The sequence below is a fragment of the Brienomyrus brachyistius genome, chromosome 11 (assembly GCF_023856365.1).
Source record: "Brienomyrus brachyistius isolate T26 chromosome 11, BBRACH_0.4, whole genome shotgun sequence".
NCBI classification, from domain to species: domain Eukaryota; kingdom Metazoa; phylum Chordata; class Actinopteri; order Osteoglossiformes; family Mormyridae; genus Brienomyrus; species Brienomyrus brachyistius.
The window spans coordinates 15269645-15295933 of NC_064543.1; the positions used below are offsets into that span (position 1 = coordinate 15269645).

Genomic DNA, 26289 nt, shown 5'->3' on the forward strand with positions numbered 1-26289 from the left:
ACACCCGCTTGAACATTTCGACAAATGCCGATAAATCACTTCGCCCTCGGGACATCATGAAATATTTTCTTAGGAAGAACCGAACTAAGGTGTTTTTTTGTGGAATACGCCTCAGGTATTGTTATTGGATCACGGAGTAATTGAATATGAAATATGGATATTCATAAGCGCGTTTCATTGGCTGGCAGCTCCTGGACGGGTGGCCCACGGTAAATTACGGTAAATTGCGTAGCTCTAGCCAGCTCCTTCCTCCGGGCTTGTGCTGCTTTGCAATGGGAAGCGGAGGCGGCCGGGCTGAGAGCCGTAAAGTTACGCTGGCTATTCGGGGATTGAGTTGTGCTTCACGTTTAGCAATTTTCAGTTTTATCTGTGGCTGACATACGCGGAATATGTCAGTGCGAAGATCAGCAGTAAGCAGTAGCGAATTTTGACCAGAGCAGTTATCCGGGGCGGATTGCACTATGCAATTAATCGGGCTGTAAAGTAATGATAGCGTAGCACCGGGCTTTACATATTTATTTATATAAAAGAGGTGTCGCACTTGTCTTCTGGTGTTTGGGGCTGCTAGCTTTGTATGGAGGCATGTCGGAATGGCTTGCACCAGGAGAACCAAAACTTTGGTGTCTACATGCGTGATCCTAAGCGGCATGACCAACATTGTCTGCTTGCTGTACGTCGGATGGGTCACTAATTACATCGCCAATGTCTACATAAAATTCCCAGAAGCTGCTCCGGAGAAAAAGTTGGAAGAGGACAACAAAGGCGAAACTTTGAGGATTATTGAGAGGCTTGACCGACTGGAAAACGTGGTCAATCAGCATATTAAAGGTGCGTTTCGCTTTTCTGTAATTCTCTTTTACACTGTCTCTTAAAAAACTGATTGTTTGACTAAGGCGTTTAAGGGTTTCAGTCTGGTATACCGTATATTGTACCCTTTCTTATAATAACTGTCTGTGCTTTTGTAAAAGAAATTGAAACATTTCACAACTCACAGTTGCACAAAAAAAAACCGGCCATTCAATGTGCACTTCAGTTGCGCCGCCAGTTAGTATTATATTGACACAGGTGGGTGAGGCATGAGTGAACGGTACTAAACGGTGTTATCTTGGGCAAAATTGCAAGCATGTTTTACAGGGTACAAAATGGGACCCTAAGATAATTAGTGTGCGCAAACATTTCCACGCTTGGTATTATATGTGGCATGTGTGCTGATCTTCACTTGACTGAAAATAACTTTACTACTGCTCTGAACCCGCGCTTCGGCTGCCTTGGCTCTGTAGCCACTTGTGCAGAAATGACAGAATGTCTTTCTCTTTGGCTTATTTGTAATGCCTGCTCTCTTTGCCTAATTACCCGTGTTAGTTTAGGCATGAAATGGAATGGAGCAAAGTTCTGTTTTTAAATGGATTATGAAGAGTTATGCCGAGTTTTATGTAACTACTTTATTATTATTATTGTTATTATTATTATTATTATTAGATCCAACGTTGCTTAATTTGTGTACGTTCAAGCCCTTAGGTTTGTTTTTCCACTAAGAAAGACCAACAGTGTTATATTTCCCTCTCAGTAAAAACATTTCCGCTGCATTTTTTTAAATTGTAGTCAGTTTGTCCCCATTGTATCTAATTATAGTTATTGCGTGTCTGACTATTTTGTCCCTGCCGTTAATTTGAATGGAGAAAACTGATTTACTGTAGACCACTCTTGTATGTAGTAGACACCAATCTCAAGGACAGACTGTACAGAAACGCAATGATGTGATGAAGCTATACTGTGTAATTTAGCAGCTGGTGAATATGGTGAGCAAATATTCCTTCTGGTATCCAGTATAGTATAGTTCTGGTAGACTTCTTTAAATCCCTTTGGGAACCACCCGACCCGAACATTTCTGCCGTCCGTTTTGTTGGTTTCGGTTTCTTGGCCATAAAACCTCACCAGGGGCAAATGTCATGTAGAATTATGACTCTAGAAGCATGATGAACAGGCATAGAAATCTCACTCTTGGTGCCTTTTATCTCTTAAGAACATACTCCAAAACGCCTACTTTTGATCAGTAAAGTTAATTGAAATATGTCTCATTCATAGGAATCGTAGCTGTTTAGCTGCTCAGAGCGTGATGAGAGTATTGGGCACGTACAGCCTAGTGTCGCATGTCTGAAGTGAACGTTAGTACAGCTACTGGCATTGATCCAGACTGTGTGATAGAATCACAAAGTGTCCTTTCACATCCTAGGAGAGCCTTTAACACCAACCTGGGTCTTCAGGGGAGCCCGCACTGCAAAATTCCTCAAAGAGTTTCTGGATCCTCTCTCACTATTTCCCCCTATAAAATATGGGGCAGTTGCTACAGAGTAATAAGTTCACAGACTTTACCTCATTCCACTCCACCTCTTCAAGCCCGAAAATACTGCATTTATGAAAGGGTTTACTGTTCAGTTTATTTTTCCTGTCTGTAGTCCTTTTCCTTGGATATTTAAATAGATTCTGTGTTGTCATGGGTTTTGACATGAATATTTCTTGTGATAATAAAACTGTACGGTGAGCATAGCACGCCTGCCGTTACTCGGAATATAAATCAAACAGCATTCCTCACACAACAGGGCAATAAATACTGTTCAGAAGGTATTGTTAATCAAGTGATGTATTTCCTGACGTTTTCTGATGCTAGTCAATAATGCAGTGTTTAGTTATTGGCATTGATTGAAAAAGAATAACTGAACAACGTCTGTTTACCTCAGCAGCTATACACATTAATTAGCTGTCAGTTATTACCATACTCTTGGCTATTTTTATATCCATATATGAATTAGAGATGCACTCCACCTTAACAGTTCCCACCAAGCTATAGTAATGAATATGTGTTGTTCAGACAATAGACTACTTGGTATTTCCCTGTTTAAATAAATTTGTAGGTCACCTTAGCTAGCTGTTCCCTCCCGTAATATCCGTCCCTTCCCCATTTTTCCATATGGATCTTTTGTCTTGTGTCCGTGCTCATCGATCTGTTATACCACCGTACTGCGTCTGGTCAGAGTCATGCGGAGACCTGAATCCTTTGTGTGTCATTTGCCAAATCTGCCCAGGGGCCCCCTAGTGGTGAAGAAATGCCCCCCCCCCCCCCCCCCCATCCCCACTGAAATTGCTTGATTTATTTATTTATTTATTTCTAATTGGTAGAGCAGTTGAGTACCATAAAGCAACTTTATTGACCTAACAAGTACTGAGTTTTGGTGAAGTGGGCTGTCAGAAACAACAGTCAATAGTTAATTTATGGTAGTTCCGACCACAGAGACAGGGAGTGCTCTGAATTTAAATGACAAAAGTTCTTGTTGAATTGGATTGCTTCAGCATAATATTAAATGCGGTACTACAGTAATAGTATCATGTTTAATGCAGCAGTTCTTAGCGTTACATCCAATTCATCAGTACATTCTAAAAATATAAACTTGTTCGTATTCAACCGCACTGGTGTATTTAGGCCCAAAAGATTCGCATAGTTTTATAATAATTATGCTGCTTTGGAGTCCAGAGTCTCCTTATGTGATTATTATTTTATTTTTTTTGGGGGAGGGTTGTTTTTCTGTACTAATAATGATAACTTCTGTTTTCCCACTTTCAAAAATAAGATTGTCACGCGTTTCTTGTGCTGGATCCATTAAAAACTGGTTTGTGCTTTTCTCGGTTCCGTATGACATGAAAAAGAATAGTGAAAGCAAGGGAAAAAAACTGAGGGCACATAATCAGGCTGGCAATTCATATTCCTGCTTTCAACATTTTCCTGTGATGTTTCGTGGATCTTGAAAATTTAATAAAGATTTTAGGCAGCAACATGAAAACAACCTTAGATCCCTCAGGAAAAACGGTGGTAGGAGTATTTTTGGTTGTCGACACACGTTTGCCAAAACAATACGGTCGTGCGTGGTTGTGATATCGGTTATAACATTAAATTCAGCAACTGACGGCAAACATCAGGAAAAAAATCCATATTAAGTCTGCGTTGAATGTATCTTTTTGATGAATTGCACTGTATATGGTTTGCTGTTGCCTTTTGTGCAGTTTCTGCATTTTAAAGTATTCTAGGCATTCTTGTATTATGTCAGCACTAAAAAGTGGCTTCAGCATTTTGTCTCCTATTATAATAATTGGATTATCAGTTGTACCGCATATTGTATTATGTGCTTCGTCTCTCAGGCGTTCTTGTAATTTTACGCCTCCACCCCCCCCTCGATATTCTTAACACACCCACATTCTATGTTAATTTTTCTGCCCTACGCTACAAGGGCTTTTTCCTTTTATCCTTTCTACAGGCTGCCATGCTTTTCCATTCATTGAAACTGAACCCCCTCATGTAAGAAATGTTCAGGCTTATTTTTATGTGGGGGGTGGCTCTCTGGTTGATTACCCCTCCACATATTGTTGGCCTGATTGAATGGGGCGAGACCCTTCACAGGGACAGATGGACAGAGGGGGGGGGGGGGGGGGGGGTGAGCTAACCAGCACTAAGTCAGTGGAAGATGAAAATGTTAATTCGCAAAGATTTATTGGGAGGTCTTAATTAAATCATGCTGCGGAATCAATTGAAAGGCCCTCTGAGTTGCGATGAGCATTAGGACTCGATGGGAGAGAGAAACTACCAGGGCAATCGGAGTATCTCACACACGCCCTTGATCATTCAGAGAGGCAGAAGGGCAGCCTTTCTAGGTGTTTTCTGAAATCCTTAAAGTGCCAGCGGGTGGCATGACATCAGAGAGCCGGCAGTTTGCCTTCAGCGGAAATGCTTCTGCAATGCAGAATCAGGAGTGGTTGAAGCCCTTTTGGCGCCTTAAGCCAGCTTCGCCATCAGTGCCCCCGGCTGCTGGTAAAAGTTGTCGACCTGCCGACAGTATGATGACGCCCCCCTGGGTGGTTGCCCATGTTGCCCATGTTGCCCATGTTGCCCTTGCCAGGATCCGCCTCTGTGCAGTACTGCTCTGACAAGATTTCTACCAGAAAGTGCATAAAATAGACAACTGCCGTTTTCATTTATTCATACCGGTAGTAAAGAAATCTCTTTGGTCAGGGCTTTGTGATTAACGGGAGATTGTGTTCTAGTCACTGCTCAAGGCAACCTTAAAAGTTATATCCATTAATATTTTGGTATATTTCAACGAAACAGCTGAAAATTCACAAGCACAGGGAAGTAACTTGTAAAAATGTTAAATATCGCTACCTTTAATACCTATTACTGTACCATGGTGCAAACTTTCTTGAACATTTAAACGTTAAAATAATACTTTGGCAGATACTGTAATTCCACGGGCAGCACGGTAAACAAAGCGGTGGATTCAAGCCTGAACTTTGACTTGAAGTGCAAATGACTATATTGAAGTCTTGAAGGCTCTGAAATCCTGTGCACTCTCTGAAATACCCAGTGCTCTGGAGAAGACATAATTCTTAGAAAAGCTGACGGGACAGAGGGTGAAGAACTTGGACAGAAGACAGAAAGTTCTGGAGGGGTGTTGTCTGTATAGGTGCAGGCCTGGAATCAGCATCATCTTAATGCTACCTAATAAAATATGAATTTATTTTTTTCCTCTAGCATGCTCTCTTGTACACCATCCAGGGGGTGTAATAATCAGATGCACTGATCTCCCCAGCTGAGGACGCTCTATCCGAAGGAACAGCGGCTCTATTTCAAGGTCCCTCTGGATCTCTGCACCCTGTCACAGAGAGTCGGGTGTCCTCCATGTGAACATTGCCTTAAAGGTCTTCTTCAGCTTGAGGTCCTGCAGCCAGGCATTCAATCCTGACTGCTTGCTTGGGTCATCCTGACCGACCTTGGCCTCCTCCTCATGCACAGAATCCAGCTTGCCCATAATGATAAATTATGATAAATAAATGTTGATAATTTTAGCCCCTGTTTAAGTCAAGTGAAAGAATTATGACGTCAACCATTGACCTTTGACCTTGGGTGCTCTGGTATCCTGTATGCTTATAGACATCCTTGTGTTCGAACATGGTGTTTAACAATCCATGTGTTGTACTGAAGTCCAGTAATTCCTTGCTCAGGTTTCGATCTGGGAGGTTATTCTAAATCGTTTCTCACGTAAGCATTGAAGTCTCCCAGTAGGACTATAGACTCTGTGCCCTTTCAAGCAGCTCACCCACTTTCTCTAACAGGACTAGGATCCTGGTGCATACACACAAACAGCTGTCACTTTGGTATGTGCGCCCTTCAAATAGTCCTACAGGCTCCTCCATCCACCCTGTCCAGGATAAACGGTTGGAAGATGGATGGAGAGGATGGTTCTTTGTGTCTAATAGCGGAGTGTAAGGTCATAAAAAGCAGTGGAGTAATTCTCAAGTTTAGATATTCCCAACAAGGAATACTATCCGAAATCGGCCGAGAACCCTAAAACTACTACTCTCAGAACATTGCTTATAATTGTTTTGAGCTTGGATTTTCTGTCTGTATATTTAATATGAACACTCATTTATTGAAGAAGTTCAAACTTTGTGTTGGCCTGGGTACAGAACTTCCTTCCTGACACAAATTCACTTCTGTTCCTTGATCTTAGCTTGTTTTGATACTTTTAAACCCTGCTATTAAATTTGGCTTAAGTGTATTGAGCTGTCCGTATCCATTCTTAATTGCCTTTTCTCTAACTTTGCGAGTCATTCTCAGTGTGTACAGAAATCAATTGTTCTCTCACAACACGGCATCATTTATTCGCACTTTCACAGGAATCAGTGATAAGGCACTATTAGGCCTTTTCTGTGCAAATACTTGTACAAAATTCATTATAATAATATCATACATAGGTGTTATACATTTATAAGCTTACACTTGTGCACAACTATAGCAGTTAATCAGACGCAGTGAAACATAGTCATTCTTGACAAAATGCTTAACACAAAATATATATAGACACTAGCCATTGTTAGCTAGTGGATGGTGGAGTGATTTTCTGGGTCTGCTTCAGCCTCACACCTGCAGGGATGCGGGCTTGACTCACACCGCTGGCTTTTGGTGTGTGGAGTTTGCATGTTCTCCCTGCTTCTGCGTGGGTTTCTTCTCTTGCAGTCCAGTGAGATGTGGTTTAGGTGAACTGGTGTCATTAAATTGCCACTAGATTGTGGGTGTGTAGCCTGCGTTCCGGACAGGGTGTCCTTCGGCATGTTCCTCTGATTCCTGGGACAAGCTCGCTGTGATGCGGTGGCAGATAAACAGTTATGGAAAATGGGTGGGTGATTGAAAATTGTATCCTTTTTACTCTATGTCTGCTGGAATTGGCTGTTTTTCCAACATTTTATCTTTTTAAAAAAAAAAAAAATCTGGCTGCTTTTGTGTTGAATAAAGGAAAAGCTTGTATTTCTTACATAAAAATTCCATAAAGTATAAAAGGAAGCCCTGAATATGATCTTCTGTCTTTTTGATGTTACGTTTTTATGATGCTGGCAGCTGAATCTCGGCAAGATCAGCCCTAGTTTGGGTGAATAAGTTAATATTGCGTAATGTAGTTAGAATGGCGGGCTTCAAATACAACCCATGAATCCAGTAACATTAAATAAAATAAATGGTATGGTCTAAGTTCCCAGCAACCCTGAGCCGAATAAGCAGCTGCCAGACGGATGGAGGGATGGTGTGAGTTCTTTAGATTAAACACTGTATCGGTTAATGTAGCAAGTTTAATGTCTTGCAGCTTATGATTAACTGGCTTCCAAAAGCAGTTTATTGCTAATTTCATTTCAATTAGCCCAGTAGTTCTGGATAAGAAGATATTTATATATGCCCCCCCCCCCCCATCCCCCCAAGTAGCTGCTTATGTTTTGGAACTACTTAGGCCTGAAAAAATAAACTTGCTGAACTGAATAAAGTAGACTGGTAATGTAGGGGTGTAACGACTCTCCAAATCTATGGTTCTGATATGCATTTGCGTGTTTGAAGTGTTGCCTACTGGCTAAGGAAATATTTTGAAACACTTACAACAAATACTGTTTTGTCTACGACACAATTGCTGTCCTTGTATTCCACTGGATAACCAAAATGCTCGCACACCACTGAGCTGAATGTGCCCAGGACTGGTCCGCAATTTCACGGTTATTATTCTTCTAGAGATAATGAAACTAGCCTGGCTTTTATAGCAGATACAGGAGGGTCACTTGATCATGATTGAGATTCATGCAGTTGAAAGACAATAAAATATGTGTAATGTTTACAAAATATATCGCTCACCCTAACTTTAGAAATTCTGTGATAGATTGTGAAATGAAAAATTAGTTTTGTGACATTAGTAACTAGAGATACAATTGATGCTTCAGCCAACTATCAGTATTGGCTGATAGAGCAACAATCGGCCATCAGCCAATGGTTAAAAATGAGCCGATCTTTGCTGCCAGTACAGTAAATCCCTTTAAAATGGTGACCTTTATTGCTTGGCACACCCACGTACTAAACCGTTAGAAAAATGCCTGCTGTATAGAATTATTTGAACTTCCTTACAAACACATTTTGTAAACATTGATCTGCTAAAATTCTATAAGAAGGACCTACTAATAAACGTTTCAGCACAGCACATTTGATTGCTCACGTTAAGGCAAGACGGTGAGGAGTATGAAGAGTTTCTGAAAAACAGATTGGTTCCACTGAAGAAGGCTGCAACACTGCCAGAGAAGGCTGGTCCGTCAGTAATGCAGGCATTTGAGGGCAGAATAAAATCCAGTGCAGACACTGCAAAATCAAAAGATATTACTCGGAAAATTACAGAGTTTATCACACTTGACGATCAGCCCTTCTCTGTTAAATGTTAGAAATATAAGATGTACATGGTTATAATGCTCTGGGACTGCTGTATGCCAGGGTTGGTATTTCTTACCAAAAAATGTGTACTTTTTCATATTTCTGGAATGAAACTAATTTGAAAATTTATGCAGTGTCCATTTTATTTAAGCAGAACATCCCATCCAATTGGTATCGGTAGCAGTTTTCGAAATGATCGAAAATATTGTATAAAATATTAATTTCCTTATCGGTGCATCGCTGTTAGTAACGTAATGAGAGATTAACAGGCTGCACTTGCAGCGATGGCAACAGGTTGGCATTTGCATCATGGTTTTGATCCTGATTTCAGAACCATTACACCATTACTAAAAAGGAAGGCAATCATTTTGAGATATGAATATGTATAATGGTTGCTGAAATGAATTGCAATGGAGGCGGATTCCATACATTTGGTCATCTGCTGTTGTATTAGATTATATATAAAAAAAGGGCATTGATTCATTTGGAACTATCACCAAAGCAGTCAAATTTGATTACTTATGTTAGTCCTTTAGTTGTTTGTTTTTTTTTTAACTAAACAGAGGCCGTAATTTTATAATATCCAGCATTTTTTTTTCTCATAAATGTTTTATCCACGTACCAAAAACTGCAAATTCAATATCTTGTTTAGAATAAGAAAATAATTATAAAAGATGGACAGATGTGGCAGTAAATTTTGACAGAATGCTGTGAAATGTTACATATTGCAATGAAGGTTGTCAGGGCCTGTCACTTTGCTCTGAGGCAGTGTGGAGGTTTCTGGATGCCAGGGACAGTTTTCTGGCAACTGAGATTAGGGGGGAAAAAGCCATCGCACTGGAATAATCAAAAACAAAGTGCCTTTGTTTCTTCCAATTTACAGAAATCTGATCATCTTTTGATAAAAATGACAGGCTTGTTAAATTACTAGAAGTGCAGTGCTGCAAGCCAAAAGAGATCTTAGCACATATAAATAAAAATTGTTGTATGTAATTCATCTATATCCACACTGTTTGAAGTTTCGATTCTTAATGATCAGACCCCATTGTATCAAAATATGTTTTTGTTGTGAGCTAGTAAACGAAAGGATTTTTTTCCCCTTAGATTTGCTTTGTTTTGACAGTGATTCTACATCTCTCCCCTACAATAACGCACTTTGTTTTCCCATAGCACACATCAATGAAAACAGTGTTATAGTTCATTCTGAACTATGCAAATCAGTAAGGTTTGTGAAATAAAAACTGCACTGGACCGAAGAACGGTTGCTTGTTTCCTTCATGAAGAAGTGTGCAAGAAAGGAAATCGGGGTCATTTCAATTGCTCTCTGTGGCCAGGTCCAATCTGGACATGCCCTGGATGACACTAGGGAGCAGATTTACCCAAAAATCAATTAAAATCTGAGGGTCAGGTCCTCATGGTTGATGGAATGGTTTTATTACATGTCATCAGTGGAGGTTTGTTTGGATGTTGGAGTGTGCTCTCAGCTTGTCTAATTTGTGAACCCATTTATTGCGGTTTTCTAACAGGAAGTGGGGAGTGTACAGAGAACCCCCTCAAAGTGTCACTCCTGCAGGAATCACAGTGGCAGCCTGAGGTTGAACCCTGGCTGTGTAAGGGGCCTGCTGGTTGGCTGATTTATGGCACAATCACAGACGGTTATCGTATGTCAGTCACTGTTGGATCGCCATGACAAAGCCGTGGTGACAGAGACTATTAATCAAGTGACCTTGCATGGTACAAGGTGGCTGTGTTTTAAGATTGAGGTTTTTTTTTTTTTGTTTGTTTCATATGTTACCACAGCTTCTATGAAATTGATTTTGATGGCAATAAATTGGATGTAAACCTGCCTGACCATTTAAAAATATTTTTAAATGAATAGGGGAAGAGAGGCCTGGGTCTTTAATATTTTATGACACTGCTGTGTTCTTCATTAAAATGGAACATTGGATATGAGTTTGTATCACTTAAGGCTTTTCTGTGTATAAAAATGCTACTTTTAAAGCAACAATGTTTCATAACTATACCCACATGTGAAATGTAGAAGAGTGAATAGTTTAGATTGGAGGTTCCCAACCTTTTGATGTCTGTAGACCAGGTTACGTTCTTCGTTTTCATGGACTGGTAAAATGGCTGGGAGGTTGATCGGAGATTTCATAAGTTGAACAGTGTCCATTTTTTTTTACTGACGTGAACAGAATGCATGAATGTGAGAGGTCTTCAGAAATGGAAAATATGTAGTTTTGTTATTGCAAATTAACCAGCTCCTCCGCAGAACCACGAACGTTTTGTGGCTTGCTGCAGACAAGCGGTTTTAATACATCGGATGGCTGCCAGTATCGTCTGGGAGCCGCATCTTCGGTTCTGATAGAGAGGGAGGTAGAGAGGTGTGATTGGCAGACCGCTCGCCTAGACGACCTCACGTCTCCAATTATTGACCGGGAGCTTGACCCTGCCCCCCACTTTGTGCCAATTAGGTAAATTCACATGACTACGCTGCATTCAGGCCGCCTTGTAAACGGCTTGACTCAATAATGAGGCTGTCTTGACTGCGTTAGTATCCCACAGACAATCTGGCCCATGCCATCCAGCATTAATATGAAAATAATAAATGCACTGATGAATGTATTGTACCTTTGTATAATGCAAGCGAGTCACCTCTATGAACACTCCAACCACACGTTGTGCCGATTCAGCTAAATGCCAAGTAATTAATTTTGTGAAAATGTGCAGAGATCTCTGTTGTAATGAGCCTGTGCTTCATTGCTGTATGAAGGATTAGAATGGCACCCGGAGTGATGCAGCTCGTGCATTTTCTTTCTGTGTTTATTTATGGAGCTTGGCATGGCATCGGGAGTATGTTACTTCTCTCATGTCCTTCCGTGAGATAGCTGATGATGTTTATAACTGCAATAGACGCTCCATGAGTCCATGACTCACCGCTAACTATCGCAGTGTAGTAATCCCCCAGTTTATTCCAGGAGGGCTGTCAATGGGCTTGTAGTGTGAAAGACTGTCCTCGCTGTCTGTACCCATGACCTTTTCAAATGTATTCATGTTTACAACAGTGCCTACGTATGTAATCCTGCATGCCTTAAGTAGTGTCAATAAACCATGTGTTCGCTTTCAATCAGTTCATACTTAATTGTTTTTCCAAAAATATGCAGGCAAACAGCAAAACTAAAGTTTTTTTTTTTTTTTCTTTTTAAATTTACTTATGTGGAAATATGACAAACAATAAGACAGTAATGAATAAATAAATAAAATCAATAACTCATGCCGAATCATTTTCACTCCTCCCATTTTCTCTTATTTCTGGTACAATGACTCTTTCCATGTGCTAATTATTTACCCTAAATTGTACTTGTGGATCATCTAGTAAATTCTGTGAATACCTATTTCCTCACAATTACATGCGCATTCTGTTAGGTATATACAGTAGTACGTTGTGCTCATTTAATGGCTTTTCTCAGTTCCAGTTGTCTTACTGTATATTTTCAAGTAAATCTGTTTTTAAGAGGAAGAATGATGTACCAGTGGCATCCGATGTCTCTCTATTGCGACTGGTGGTATCCCAGTCCTGGCTGTAATTTCAGCTTTGTCCATTTCCTGTTTGGTGATTAAACGTTATGGGGAGGGCTATGTGGCCTGATTGAAAACGCAGAGACCTTTTCTTGTTTTTTCTTGCATCAAGGGAAATTAGCTATGTTTGTTCTAAATACTAGACTGGTACTTTTGTATAATATGTCCGCAAGGCATCATTTAGAAAGACAGATACAAGTGTATTTGGAGAATGTTATTCTGAGGCTCGGCTATATTAGTGGGAGAGACGCACTACAAACCTCATTCTGAGGAGAGTCATTAGCTGTTAGCGCTGGTCTTTGTGTTTTAGGTAATGAGAAATTTCAGACTTCAGACACGAAACAATGCAACATCTACCCAGCCTCGTGCGGAAAATGTAAGGGGTGTGAGTCTTTGCCTGATTTACATTGATTCCAGTGCAAATGACGGCCAGGTGTACTAACCTTGCATGAAATGTGCATGTAGAATGGCTGCAAAAGCATTAATAATTCTAAATGGACATATTCTGCAAAACAACTCTGATTTTTGAAATATCTAGGATTTTTCAAAGGGTTTTAGACCAAATCAGTGATCAGGCACTTTAGTGCTGTATATCTGCCTGATCACCTACAGAGGGAGTCTCCAGTGCTCTATTGATGCTCAGTTTGGCTGGATGTACAAAATGAATAAACGGAAATGTACAGTCTAGGTTTGAGGCTGGCAGGTAGAAATCATGTAGAATTAGGAGGAGCAAATTGATGAGGAATCTTAAAGAGAAACGAAGGTTGAGACTGAGAGAAGCTTCAAATCCGAATGCTGACTCTTCTGTACGCTTCCGCAGCAGAACCCAACAGGTTTGAACAATGCCCTGGTTTTGCAGGGAAGTGGTGTATCATGCCTTCCTCTCCCGGCAGCAAGGCATCACTGCCCTGGTGTGTTTCTGTTTCCAGGTAACACTTTACTGCAGTTACCGTTCTTTATTTTGACTTGGAAGGAATGAATGTGCAAAGTATATCAAACATTAGTGGCACATTGGTAATATTGTGCTGCATTTTCTCTCTCGCACCAATGAACAGCCGCGCCTGACTGACATTGATGTTCAGACGTCTCTTCGAGGCCCCACTGTGTGCCATGAAAGCATTTCCCACATCTTTGTAACATCATCACCTGCCTGTGATTTCTAGACGCAGCATGATGAATGCCTGGTTCTTCTTCATACCCTGGTCGGCCTGTCAGAGTCACCCAGCAGTAACTGGAATTACTCTGACTAGGCAGTTTTTCCAGGCTTCCAGAGTCCAAAGGTGTTGTTTTCCTCCATAACGTGGGTCATTACCATGTTACTTTTGTATCAAGGCGTGTCTAGCAGACCACCTGTTGATCTGGTCCATTTGTGTCCTCCTTGGTTCCCCTGATCAGCAGTGACCGGCTTTCAAGCACTGACCTGCCATTGGATGGTGGATCTGGCAGCATTTTCGTTAATTTTATCATCCGCACAATCCGTCTCTCATTGTCTAAACCCTCAAACATCCTCCCTATGTCCATCTCCTCCCCATTATTAATCAAAGTGGACATGGGGTGAAATCCATCTGACCGTAGTTTTTTCACTGGTGTTCTTTCATTCAGTTTGTGTCAATAGAGCATATTGTATGTTGTTTTGTGCAACATGTGTGTGATATAGGTATGTATACATTAGACATCAAAGGAGAAATGACTTGCACACGTAATTAAACATCTCTATTTAGCCCTGTTTTCCTTATTTATGTTGAATTGTTTTGATAACTTTTATGGATGGATGTGTAGATCTTTTACTAGGTTTGTGGAAAAGGGCGAAGACACTAATTTCAGGAAAGGCTGGAATTAAATCTGGGATATATAAAGTAACAGGATAATTTGCCCTGTTGTGACTTCCTGGAACTAAAGACTCTGCAGGAGGTGAAAGACTAATGTCAGAACAATAGTTAATGTTACAGAGAAAGGGATTTAAAATATAATAATTATTATTATTTTATTATTATTTTTTAATGATTTAACTGTCTAATTTTTCTGTACAAGACAGTGACATTTTCTGGGCATCCATATAAGAGGACTGGCAAAGATCAGATGAAAATCAAATGAACTTGGCTGCTCACGTTCTAACTAGATTTTTTTTTTCCTCCTATCTTTGTTTAAAAAAAAAAAATTCTAACTCTCCTTTATCGACTGAAATGCTTCTGACTTCTGAAATTACTTTCTCTATATCAATCTGCATTCAAGATTAAACGATTGAACATTCTAAATTGTTAGGAGAATCGGTTACAAATGTAAAACATAAGAGACACGATTTTTTGGTTTGATCATTAATTTAGGTGTGATAGAGGGAGTTTTACAATATGTTAATGTTTAGTGTGCTTAGTTTTCAATTTCATACATTTGCGTAACATTGAATATGGGAAAACATTAAACATCACAGTTGTATTTTCTTCATTAATGTGTTAATTGTCACCCTTAACTTACGGTATACATATGAGAATATATATTTTGTTTTGCGTATTTATTAGATGGTATTTCACTCTTTAGAGTTTATGCCCCATGGATTATATATTTAATTAAGCATGTCGTCCTCAAAATTAAAATGTTTGCTTAAATGCTAGGTAAGATAAGCAAGTAACAAGTAAAAAGATATTTTTAATATGCTAAAAATATTCTGGAAATTGTCCCGTGTGGCGCTGATTCCTGGAGGGCCTAGTGCTGCACACGATTTCTCTGTGATTCAGACGGATTTCAGAGAAGGTTATTTCTATGCATTATAAAGTTCAGCCTTGTCTGCACACCTGCCAAACTGCAGGTCTGCTGTTCCAGGTAGGATGGATTAAAATTATATGACCTTAATCTCCTTGGTGTGAAATATGAAATTGAATTTCAGAAATTCCTTCCTTTTTTTTTCAATTACAGGGTATCCTTAGAAGAATGGATACGCAGGAGTCACGTGGTGCCGAGTGGCACAGCCGTCTTTTATTTGTGATGAGTCTGGTCTGCCCGTCACTCCGGGCTCCCAGGATCTTTCAGGTAGAGGTGCTTATGCAGAGGTCAGCCAGAATGACCCGATTTGACCTAAATCGTTCTCATCTCAGCAGGAGAAATAAGCTGTTTTGTACCTGCTCTGGTTTCTGATCACACTCAGGTGTGACACTCTGATATCACCTGACATCTGGGCTAATCCAGAGCATACGCAGGTGCGTATATTGGGAATACTGGGCAATTTTCCCTTTTCCATTATTTTCTCCTTTAATTTATGAAAATCGTAGATAAGTACAGCTAGATATAGAGAGATGTACTGTAGGCATGGGTGTAAATTATGAGGGGATGGGGGAGGTGTACCCCCCCCTCCCCAATGTCCTTGACTATAGGTATAAATACATAGATGGAAAGATTTAAAGGATCTTTTTTGATTTTCCTATTTAGACAGTGAATGGCTTTCCAAAGGAAAGTATTACCATGAGTAGCTACACATTGAGCCATTTTATTTTACCATGTTTTGCTTTCCACTTAATTTTCATATGAGAGCGGAGCAGGTTTCCACCCACTCGCTCTCACATCCTCTCTCCACAGGAAGCTGTCATCTGTGGGGCAGGCTCTCCCGTATGCTCCATGCCCCCCCTGTGAAATCCCTCACTCAGCCCCTACCTCCGACTCCTCGTCCGTTCACTTCCTCCAAAAAAGTTCTCCTACAACACGTCCTGCTTTCATGTCAAGTGCCACAGTTTTGTTCTGTGGGATCTTCGAGTTTTTAGCGAAGGAGGGGGAAGGAAAAGTATGCCTAGATACTGCTTGTGCTTCACGAGAATAGTGCTTTTTCTGATCTCTGTTTTGTTGCTGGCAGAAACGTGCCTAATTAGTACGTCGCCTGTCCGTTATGCTCTGCATTTTTCTGTGCTAGTCTGCCCTTTCTCTGCTGTGGTCAGCATTGGTAAGGACCAGAAAGCATCTTTTAGCTGAGTCAAACTGGCCCTTGGGACCCACATTTAGGGGGTTGAGAGGCTTTTGTGTTTTATTTGTATGAAGTTTACAGCAGCATTTCTGTGGGCCAGTTTACAAAGTGGCCTCCCAGATCTCACCAGCACAAAAGATCCAATTTCTACCGGAGTTTTGAGTCTTTGGGGCTGACATCGCTCCTCCATTTTTCGCTGCTGTCCTGGCTAGTCGGGTCTTCTCTCCCATTCTCTCCCTCCTCACTCCCACCATCCCTCACAGGCAGTCCTGCCCCCGTAGCCCCTCTTGCCCACGCTTTCCCGCTTTCGCTGTCCCCACGGCTGTTAGATGTGTCACATTTGGCGCCTGCCAGAGGGACATACCTACCGAAGGTTCGTGTGGCTTTTGGCAGCATCCATGGTGTCGTCTCTTCCATTATTCCTCTGCCTGACAAGCAGCCAAGCAACTGTCTCTGTTCTTGCTGATGCTTGTTTGTTTGGGTGGGCGGCTGACAGGGGGTTGGGGGTTTGGGGGTGTTCATTTTGCACGTATCAAATGTTTTCTAGCCAAATGTGTGGAAAGGGTGTCCACCTGGGACCAGAGCCTCACTGCAGGGGCACTGGTTTTTAGAAAAGGATTTTAGGGAATTGATACATCCCTAAAAGTTTAATACTTGTGTCCTCTGGAATGTTCCCTTCATCCCTGCAGCTCCCCTATCAGAATTCAATGCAAACTTGTCGAAATGTTTTCATGGCAACGTTGCAGAAGCACCCAGCGCTCCCTGGCACGACGACACTACGATATCGCTCCTTCATGACGCACTCCCGTTTGCCTTCTGCCGTCCGCTTTTCATCGATGATGGAAAATCGTAATGCGTTTATCCGTGAAGCGATGGAACAGAGATCACAGGACTGTAAAATGGGATCAGCTAAAGTCGCAGAGGCTGTGCAGAATCTCCGCTGGAAGCGGCGACAGCCGCCAAAGTCTGCCCCATCGTCCGGCATATGCATGCCGTCTTCCTTCAAGTAAAACGCAATTCACTCGTTTTGCTTTTGTTTTTATCAGCAGAAGGAAATGTGTTCACATACAGCAGCTTCATACTGCGACCCTGGATGCCCTTTTGCCAATGATCCTGTGACCTGTGGCGCTATTGCAGGCGTACGGCTATGTGACCTAACAGGTTATATTCGCATAGTGGGAGTGACCATTCTGCTGTCCCTTGGAATGAACTTTCACATCTCAATGAGTAAATGTGGGCAGTGGCCTTCAGTCAGACTCCATTACATCGAATTAAAACACAAAGCATTCATTTCCCATTCCAGTTCCTAATGGGCACTGCCCTCTGCTTTCTGCATTATTCATATGGTCAAGGGTCCAGTTTGTACATTTTGTTCAATTACTTTTATTTGCTGTTTTTTGTCACTTGCCATTTTTTGTGCTACACCGTGAGATTATTTTTTAATCAGTAATTAACCTTTTTCCTGGGCTGCTCAGTCCGTAGCTTTCATCTCGCTATTGTAGAGTCATGCTTGACCTTGTTCTTAGTTTGAAGTTATGGATATTTTTCTCTCTCTCTTTTAAATGGACCGTTTAGCATCCTGGTGCTCACATCCCATGTTTCTTTTCTCGACGGGCCTTTTGTCAGTATCACCGTCAGCTCGATGTTGACTGACATGATCCCCCCTCCCTGGGAGTCCAAGCTAAAGAAATTGCCACTAAAACTCCCTTCCTGTTAAAATATATATTCTCACAATGTAAACCTTCTCAGGCTACCATTCCGCCCCCAATCCACACCCAAAAATACACATACCTGACAGGTGTCACATCAGATGCATAAGACACCCAGCCATCTCCTCGTCGCCTCCATTCCTGGCTGTTGTGACATTCTACACAAGGGAGCATCGCATGTAGGACAGTGATGATTGGCACAAACCCTCCAGAGACTTCAAACTGAAGAATTCCCCTTGGCACTTGGAAGCTTTCATCCACAACAATATGCACATGTTTAAAAACTTCAATTGCAAAGAAAAAGTTGTATGATGAAGTTGTTGTAGTTCTCAAATAATAACCATGGGTTACCGAGACATTTTTATATAAAAGGCTGTTCTTGAACATTGATTCCTTCAGTTGTATAGATATTATAAAAGATATAAAATGGCAAGTAAAGGCCGTGTCTGTGCTTTTATGGGCCTGTATGAGGCATTGCTGTTGATGGGATATAAAAGCTAGTGACTTCGGTAAAAGCAAACTCGTTGCATTCAGGGCTACTTTGACCTTTAACAGCACTATTCCCGGAAAGTGCTCATCACGACCGGCCACTGCAAACAAAATTCAAGCATATAACCTACATAAGCCTGCTGTGAATTTAGGATAAATTGTAGAGGACAAAGCAAAACCTAAGTTAAAGGTATCCCCCCCCTCCCATTCTATCCATTTTCAAGTGGTCTGGATCCCCTCCTGTCCCAGGCAGCACAGGGGGGCAATGCCAGGGTACAGCCCAGATGTGATGTTAGTCTATTGTAGGGCACACACACACACATTTTGTATTCATATCTTTGTGGGGACCGTCTGTTCATTTCCATGGGCAAAACCCTTATTCCAAAAATGACAACCTTAACCCCTACCCAGCCCTAACCTTAACAACACTTTTAACATTCATAGTTTTTTGATAGTGACAGATTTTTATATAAAAAAAAATTTCCTTTGTCTGGGCTGAAGAAGTGACCCCAAAGCACCATAACAGGTTTTTATCACATTATGGGGACACTGGTAATATATATGGGGGATGGACAAAGAAACCGAAACAACCGGCCAATAGTGTTTGAGTAAATACTGGCCACCAGGCCACGTATATAAACTGATTGCACATTCCATTAAGTGCAGAGTGTGAAGGTTGAATGAGCAGAGCAATAGAACAGCTGTACACAAAATATTGTAATCCACACAACATAATGGGAGACATATGAGAGTTCAAAAGAGGAAAAATTGGTATGCATCTGGCTGTGACCAGGACAGCAAGTCTTGTGGCGTACCGAGAGCCATGGTATCTAGGGTGATGTCGGCATACCACCACGAAGGACTGATCACATCCAACAGGAGTAACTGTGGACACAAGGGGACGCTGTCTGAAAGGGGCGTTCGGGCACTACCCCGGATTGTATCCAAAAACACGAAACCACAGCTGCCCAACTCACTGCAGAATTAAATGTCCACCTCGACTCTTCTGTTTCCATCAGAACTGTTCATTGGGAGCTCCACAAGGTTAATATTCATGCTTGGGCTGTATTAGCTATACCTTTGGTCACTTGCGCCAAAGCCAAACATCAGTTTCAATGGTGCCAGCAGCACAAATTTTGGGCCGAGGACAATGTGATACATATATACAGATCCACCTGTTTTTCCCTCTTCTGGGAGAGTTACAGTGTGGAGAAGCCCCAAAGAGGGCAAAGACTGTTGCGTACCCAGACTGCAGCATGGGGTGGATCAGTGATGGTTTGGGCTGCAATATCATGGCATTCCCTAGGCCAGCTACTTGTTCTAGATGGGTGTGTCACTGCCAAGAACTACCAGCCCTTTCTGGAGGACCATGTTCACCCAATGGTTCAAACGTGAATGTGGTGATGCGTGTGTACACACACACACACACACACACACACACACACACACACGCATGCATGCACACCTTCACAGTCTATGGGCAATCGTTTAAGAGAAGCCAGTAAGACTGATTGCATGTCTGTGGACTGTGACAGAACACTGGAGCACCTGGAGGATCTATGCATGAGAGAACATGCAATTCAGAGCCGTCGTGGAATTCGAACCCCTGACCCTGGAGGTGAGACAGCAGTGCTACCTGCTGAGTCACTCGTAGCTCCTAAGTGTTTTTTTCTTTCGGAAAACTCAGCTTAATCATGGCTCGTCCAAACAATCGAAGAATCTCTTTTTAAAATTTTATTTATAACTGCGTACCAAAATTTCGTCTCCTCAGTGCTCAGAAGTTTTATTCGGTTTGCAGGAAAGGTTTTTGTACGTGGTTGTAAAGTCTCTCTCAGGTTTAATCCAAATTGCAGATGCCAATGACTGTTGCATGTTTTGGAGGGATACAAATTGGAAATTATTTGCCTGGTTAGTATTAATTAGTAATTGGATTAGAAGATGCATGGATGAAGACTGTTAATTGACTAAATTAGTGAAAGTTTTATGGCTCCAATCCAGTTTTCCAATCACTATTGCACACTTCAAGATCCAGCAAGCCACTTCCAGCTAGATCTAACTTAAAAGGACATAATCATTCACTTCTGTTTTATCACTGAACATGTAGGTGACGATTTACATACTATCAGTTATGGGTAATTTTTGCAAGCTTGGATAGCTTTTCCGCCCTTTTTCTCCTGATATCGTGATGGCCGGTCGATCCCGTCATTGGAACATTCGAAACCTATGCCAGTCCAGTGGACGTATGTTTCAGTGTGTGTGCACGCTGACAGCTGGCGGCTTCTGCTCACTCTACAGGTCGCACACGTGTTAAACAAAAACAGATTTTGCTATGCAAAAAAAAGAAAAACATCCTTCTTGATCAGTTAAATGTACACATTACTCAAAGGTCACAAAGGATGGTTAGAATGGCACTAAGAAATGGTTGGTGTGCAAAGTGGGCACAGAGAATGCTGGATTCTGGCCTAGAAGACTACGCTTGTGACGGAAGACATACACATTCCATGTAAACGGTGCACGCTGGCTGCTTCAGCAGATGTTTGGGGACATTTACAGTGAATTTCTGGCTCTTTATGAATTTTCTCTAATGGTGTGTTTGGCAGCCATGAAACCTACCTCATGTGACACGTGTATTTTTTCAGAACCTTTCAGTTGCGCTTTAGCAGTATGTTCACCACCTAATTCCTTGCTTTCCTTGCTTTAATGGTATTTTAATGTCCATTCACAGCCCCCCCCCTCCCCCCGCCCGTATCTTACCAAAGAATTTCCTTGGTAAGTTGGAATGTTCACAAATGCAGTCCGGGACTGACTTTACCCATTGTAATGCGTTTACTTTGTAATACAATTCAATGATTTTCGTAATGCTTTTATTTGTACTGATGTGTAATTAAATTTCTGACTTGTAGGATTTCGATTTGAATTCCCTTGATAATGTAGCTCGCTTAGATTTTGGAATTATGGAAATTGTAGTTAGCATTTTCTTGCAAAATTTATGCCTAGATGATTCTTGGCAATTAGCAAATGACCAGAGAATTGCAAAATTCCAAATCTGAACAGAGAAAAAATGTGCTTCCCAAATCCACATTATTCATAGCTAATTATACTTAAGATTGAGGTAATGGCCACTGTGATATATATTTACTGATATCTTGGTATTTCCCCTTAATGGGGTGCACAGTGGAATCAGATATATTAAGAGGTTGGATTAATGTAATGCACCATCCAAACAGAAAAGGGGCAGATAAGGAAATGAAATGCTTTTCCTGATAATATAGTAGATTGGTTCTTGGGGAAAAGACATCTGATTTGTTATGGAGATGATCTTTTGATGAAGCTCAGGAAACGTAATCTAACAGTCTATTCTGCCTCGGCCTGCTAATCAGGAGGACCTGGCGATGGATCAGTCAGTGCAGGCCTCAGAAGTAAGCCAGCTTATAAGTAATGCTTCTTGAACATCAAAACTGGATTCTTCTTGATGCTAATTGCAACTTATTCTCAGGAGCATTATTGCTTTTTTTTTTATTAAGGATTTAGTCCCTAGACTATATGAGACCATCTTTGATCTTTCTCATAGATTCTGTTAGAGGTCTGAATGAAGGTTGAAGGACGGTAAACAGGTATGTAATCATCATCAACAGCATGCTAAGACGAGTCATTCTGTTGGATAATATAGCTCAAAGGCACACATTCACTGAACTGATTCAGTACACCTAAATGTGCCATCACCTCTTGTGAGAGATGTATATTTCAGAGATATGAAGCTCTCTGCAGCGAACTGAAAGGGCTCGCCGCTCTAAAAGCCAGGGAACGTCTGCAAAGAGCAGCGTTGACTCGTGAAGGGGAGAGGAAACGCATAAAGTAATACGAGTGAATGAATGGGGTAAAAGATTACAGGTTTGGGGGCTGCAGGTTGCTATGAGCAAAACAAATCACAGATGTATCAAAAATCTAGAGCAGCAAAGAAAGGTGACATTCATACGTATGAATAACCTTGTTTGCTTTACTTTCTCTCTCAGTATGGCTGGAAGTATTGTAGCTGTCTATCTTACACTAAAATAAATTAAATGTATGGCCTGGGGATGGGGGAAAAAGATGATATTCAGTGTTAAATCGATGTGATGGCATAATTTTTGTGCAGTTATTCAGTCTGGTGTCATATAATTTGGTGGAAAGTGAGGGGAAAATGACCTGAAAATGAACCATTTCTCCAGCTCTGGGCCCCCCCACCGCCATCCCGAAAGCGTGAAAAGCTTTGTAACAGCCACTTACCTTAAACCCCTGCTCCCAAATTCTCTCTACCATTCCTGTGAACTCTCCATTTAGCCCTGATGTTTGGTTTAAAAAAGGAATCTTCACTTTCATACATTCATGAATATCACCGTTATTGCCATTCAATTATCCACAATAGTTTAACACCTTTGTTTATGAAATAGTCGTGTCATGATTTTTTTTTCTGTTCTATAGGACATCTCAAAGCAAGTAACATGCTTATTTTTAGAGCAAACTTTCTGCCCACACACCAGCCCCCGGCCATGCCAGCCTCCGGTCATGCCAGCCTCCGGCCATGCCAGCCCTTGGACTGCCGCCCCCATCCTTTGAGCTATTTGAAGTGTGAAAGCATAATAATTTCAATAGCACTTATTGGTTTAATGACTAGTTATTACATTTTCTTTGAAGTAGTCTAAAGAAGAGGTAATCTTTTTTTTCACTCCACAGAACTTCTGGTAATTACCTTGAATGACTCGATAAGCTTATGTATGTTCAGAAATTGATTATTTATTTCAGAGAGGAAAAAAATGTGTGTTTTTACGAATTTTATTCTGAGGAATTAGTGCTCTAAAGAGCTTGAAAACTTCTGTAATAGAATCAGGGTTGTTTTTATGCTCCCTCTGTCTCCTTGTGACCTTGCCTGTGGTTGAGGATTAATATAAAGGAGAATGGATGTCCCTTTGGCAAGCGACCAAAAGCAGGTTTACTAAGCACAAGTGCATGTGGGGTGTTTTGTTGGATTCGGCAGCCTCAGGCGTGCCAAAGTGGTGGCGGCTGAAATGAGGTGTTACTTCTATGTTCGTTCCTCATTTTTGTTACTTTAACACACTAGCCAATGAGAAAGGGAGCAGTAAATAATGAAAAGAAAAGCTTTCAGTTTGCTTGATGATTAAAAGCTTAGTAAAATGTGATGCACGGAAAACATTCCACTAATTCCTGCAAAAAAAAAAAAGAACAGAGTAAAAGCCACACATCTCATGCTGTATCTTTTTGAAGGTGGTTCTGGGTGATGAGATAGCGGACAGAACACGGCACCCTGGCGCAGCAGAGTTGTCCTCTCTTCCTACTCTTCTCCTGGCCAGTAGAACTTGAATGTAGAAGCAGAAGCGTGTGAGAACCTCTGAATGCGTCCTGGAACATCGTGCTCTTGTAGGCTGAGCGTTTATCAGGATACAGTCTCAGCACTGCCCTTGTCCTTGCCTAAAAAAGGCAGGATTTATGAAATCCTGCCGTTCCTAGACTTTTGAAGAGCTTAATTCTAGGGGAGATGTCTAAGGAAGCAAAGAGAGAGTCATTTATTGAAAGAGTGAGTGAAGTTTCTTTGCAGGCATGCCTTGTTTCGAAACCCAGTGCTGCTTAGTGTTGTTTGGATGGTTAAGTCTAGATGATATTCCATAAACTCCACTTCCTTGGTGACATACACATGATTTGTATTTAGGTAGTATCATTTAACTTTACAAATAATGCTGTGATTAGTAATGGTTTGTGGAAGAGGAAAACTCATTCAGTTCTTTAAGTCAGTGGTTCTCAACTGGCTTAGTCTTATTAGGTGGGTGATAGTAAGGGTTTTTGACCCTGTGGGGTTAATGCTGACTGGTCCAAGTTGTCAGCTGCGAGGGGTGATGGTAAAAGCAACCTTTTTGAAGAAAAAAAAAAAGCACATTCACACTCCATGATCCAGAATTTCTGCCTCAGATTATTCTCTGTATGTTTTATATCTATTGGTACTTGTGTCAGGCTTATCTAAGAGCAATAGTTCACAAGAACAGACAGCTACATATAGGACAGTCAAGACTATGCAATATGATGGCTTCTTCTGGTAGCTTAAGTCTTGCTTGTTGGTAACTCATTCAGCAGTGTGAATAAAATGCATCTTAACTTCGTCTTAATGTCTGATTTGGAAATGACCGAACAATGGCAACTGAAGTTTTATTTTTTTTAACCTTTTATTTAATAAACTCAAAAATCACAATAAAGCATTCTTTCAGGTGTAAATTTCGGGAGGATGACACTTTTGTCAATAACACCACTAAGACAGTTGGTCATAGCATTCTGTTCAGCTGAGTCCTAATCAGTCAAGTCTAAACGTGTTTGATCCAAAGCATTCCTGAGCTAAGAAGCCATTTTGAGGTTCATACACTTGTCTATTTCATACCTGAAAAACAAATGAAAAGACTATATTCAGTGCATGTTCTGTATCTAATGTGTGTCAGACTTAAGAATAAATGTCCAAGACGGCACAAAGCAGCAGTTTTTATTCGTATCCTATGACTCAGGCAGCAGTGAGGTTTTGTACGTCTCTGCTTCTATTCTAGAAGACAAAATTCCCGGTCATGAGTGTAGAAGGTAGGCCTGAAAAATACATATTCAGGAGTATTCTGGCATTGATATCCTGATGCTTGGAAGACAAGATAGCAAGTCGTTCAGAGGAATTGCACCCAAGGTCCCTTGTTATTCTACCAGCTTCTTCCTCTTGCAGAATAAGTCCAATTTTAAGAATCACCCATTGGTTGAAGTCTGGAATGCATGTGGTGTTTCTATTTTCATTCTTTCTCTACCAGTTAGAGCACAAACCAGTGTACACGACCCCCTCCCTGCCATTTCCCTTATCTCGGATTCTGTGGAATGCACAGCATCTCCTTCCTTACCTGTTTGTCTCTGCCGTCCACCGGGGGCAGTGTTCCCTGGTGGCATCATATCAACATGCCGCTGCAGGTTTGTGCAGCCAGGCAAGCGTCACCATGCATTCCTCACATAGCGATATTTAGGGGCTAAATAGCTTGTTGAAAGCTGCCATACGTACGGGGCCAGGTCTTCAGGAGCTTGAAACGGGAACCTTCAAGATACAAACTGCATTCTATCAGTATACTCGGGTGCTGCTGACCTTGTCCAGCTTCTCTCAAGAGCTTGTTCTGAAATCTCACTTATGATTAAATGAAGGGCAAGAATTCTTCCTAAGCTGCCCAGTCGCATTTAAAGAGAGGTGACCGATCCAGTGTGAGGGATGTCTTTTATAGTTGTACGGCGGTGGCCTTTGTGTGGGCAGACACAGTGTCAGAGGTAGATACTTGCATAAGGCCCAATTCTGTGCCGTTTCTGACAGGCCAGGTACAGTATAGGGGCTGACAGCAGCTGTGAAATGTGAGCTCTCTTTTTGTGAGGTATGGTCCATGGCTTTGTATAAATTGTCACAGTTCAAGGGAAGAGTTACTGTCTGCAAGGTGCACATGCCTGTAAGGTTTACTTATGGTCATGTTTGGACATAAGACTAAGTGCAACTTTGTAAACATTGATGTTGCTGAGGTTGTAACTTGCATCCAAATTCTTGTGAACCATGCCTTAAAATTTGAGCACAAATATTCGGCCCCCAAAATTGCAGCGTTCACAAACCTAATTAATGCAATGTTCATTTATTTAAATGACCTATTTATTATTCTGGATTTTCACAAAACAGACAAAAAGAGGTGACAATAAATCTCTTGCTTTTGCTCACTATGCTCTGTTAGTCCCAAATGAGGCAC

The 26289-nt window shown here is 41.2% G+C and overlaps 1 protein-coding gene across 1 annotated transcript in view; it reads left to right on the forward strand.

Annotated features, from left to right (window-relative positions):
• The first annotated feature begins 267 nt into the window (after positions 1-267).
• LOC125704029 (polypeptide N-acetylgalactosaminyltransferase 18-like) overlaps positions 268-26289 on the forward strand; it is an 88603-nt gene continuing 62581 nt past the window's right edge. The window contains exon 1 of the mRNA XM_048969309.1: positions 268-828. Within this exon, the coding sequence (XP_048825266.1) occupies positions 591-828 (238 nt within the window). The 5' untranslated portion in view covers positions 268-590. The remainder of the gene's footprint in view (positions 829-26289) is intronic.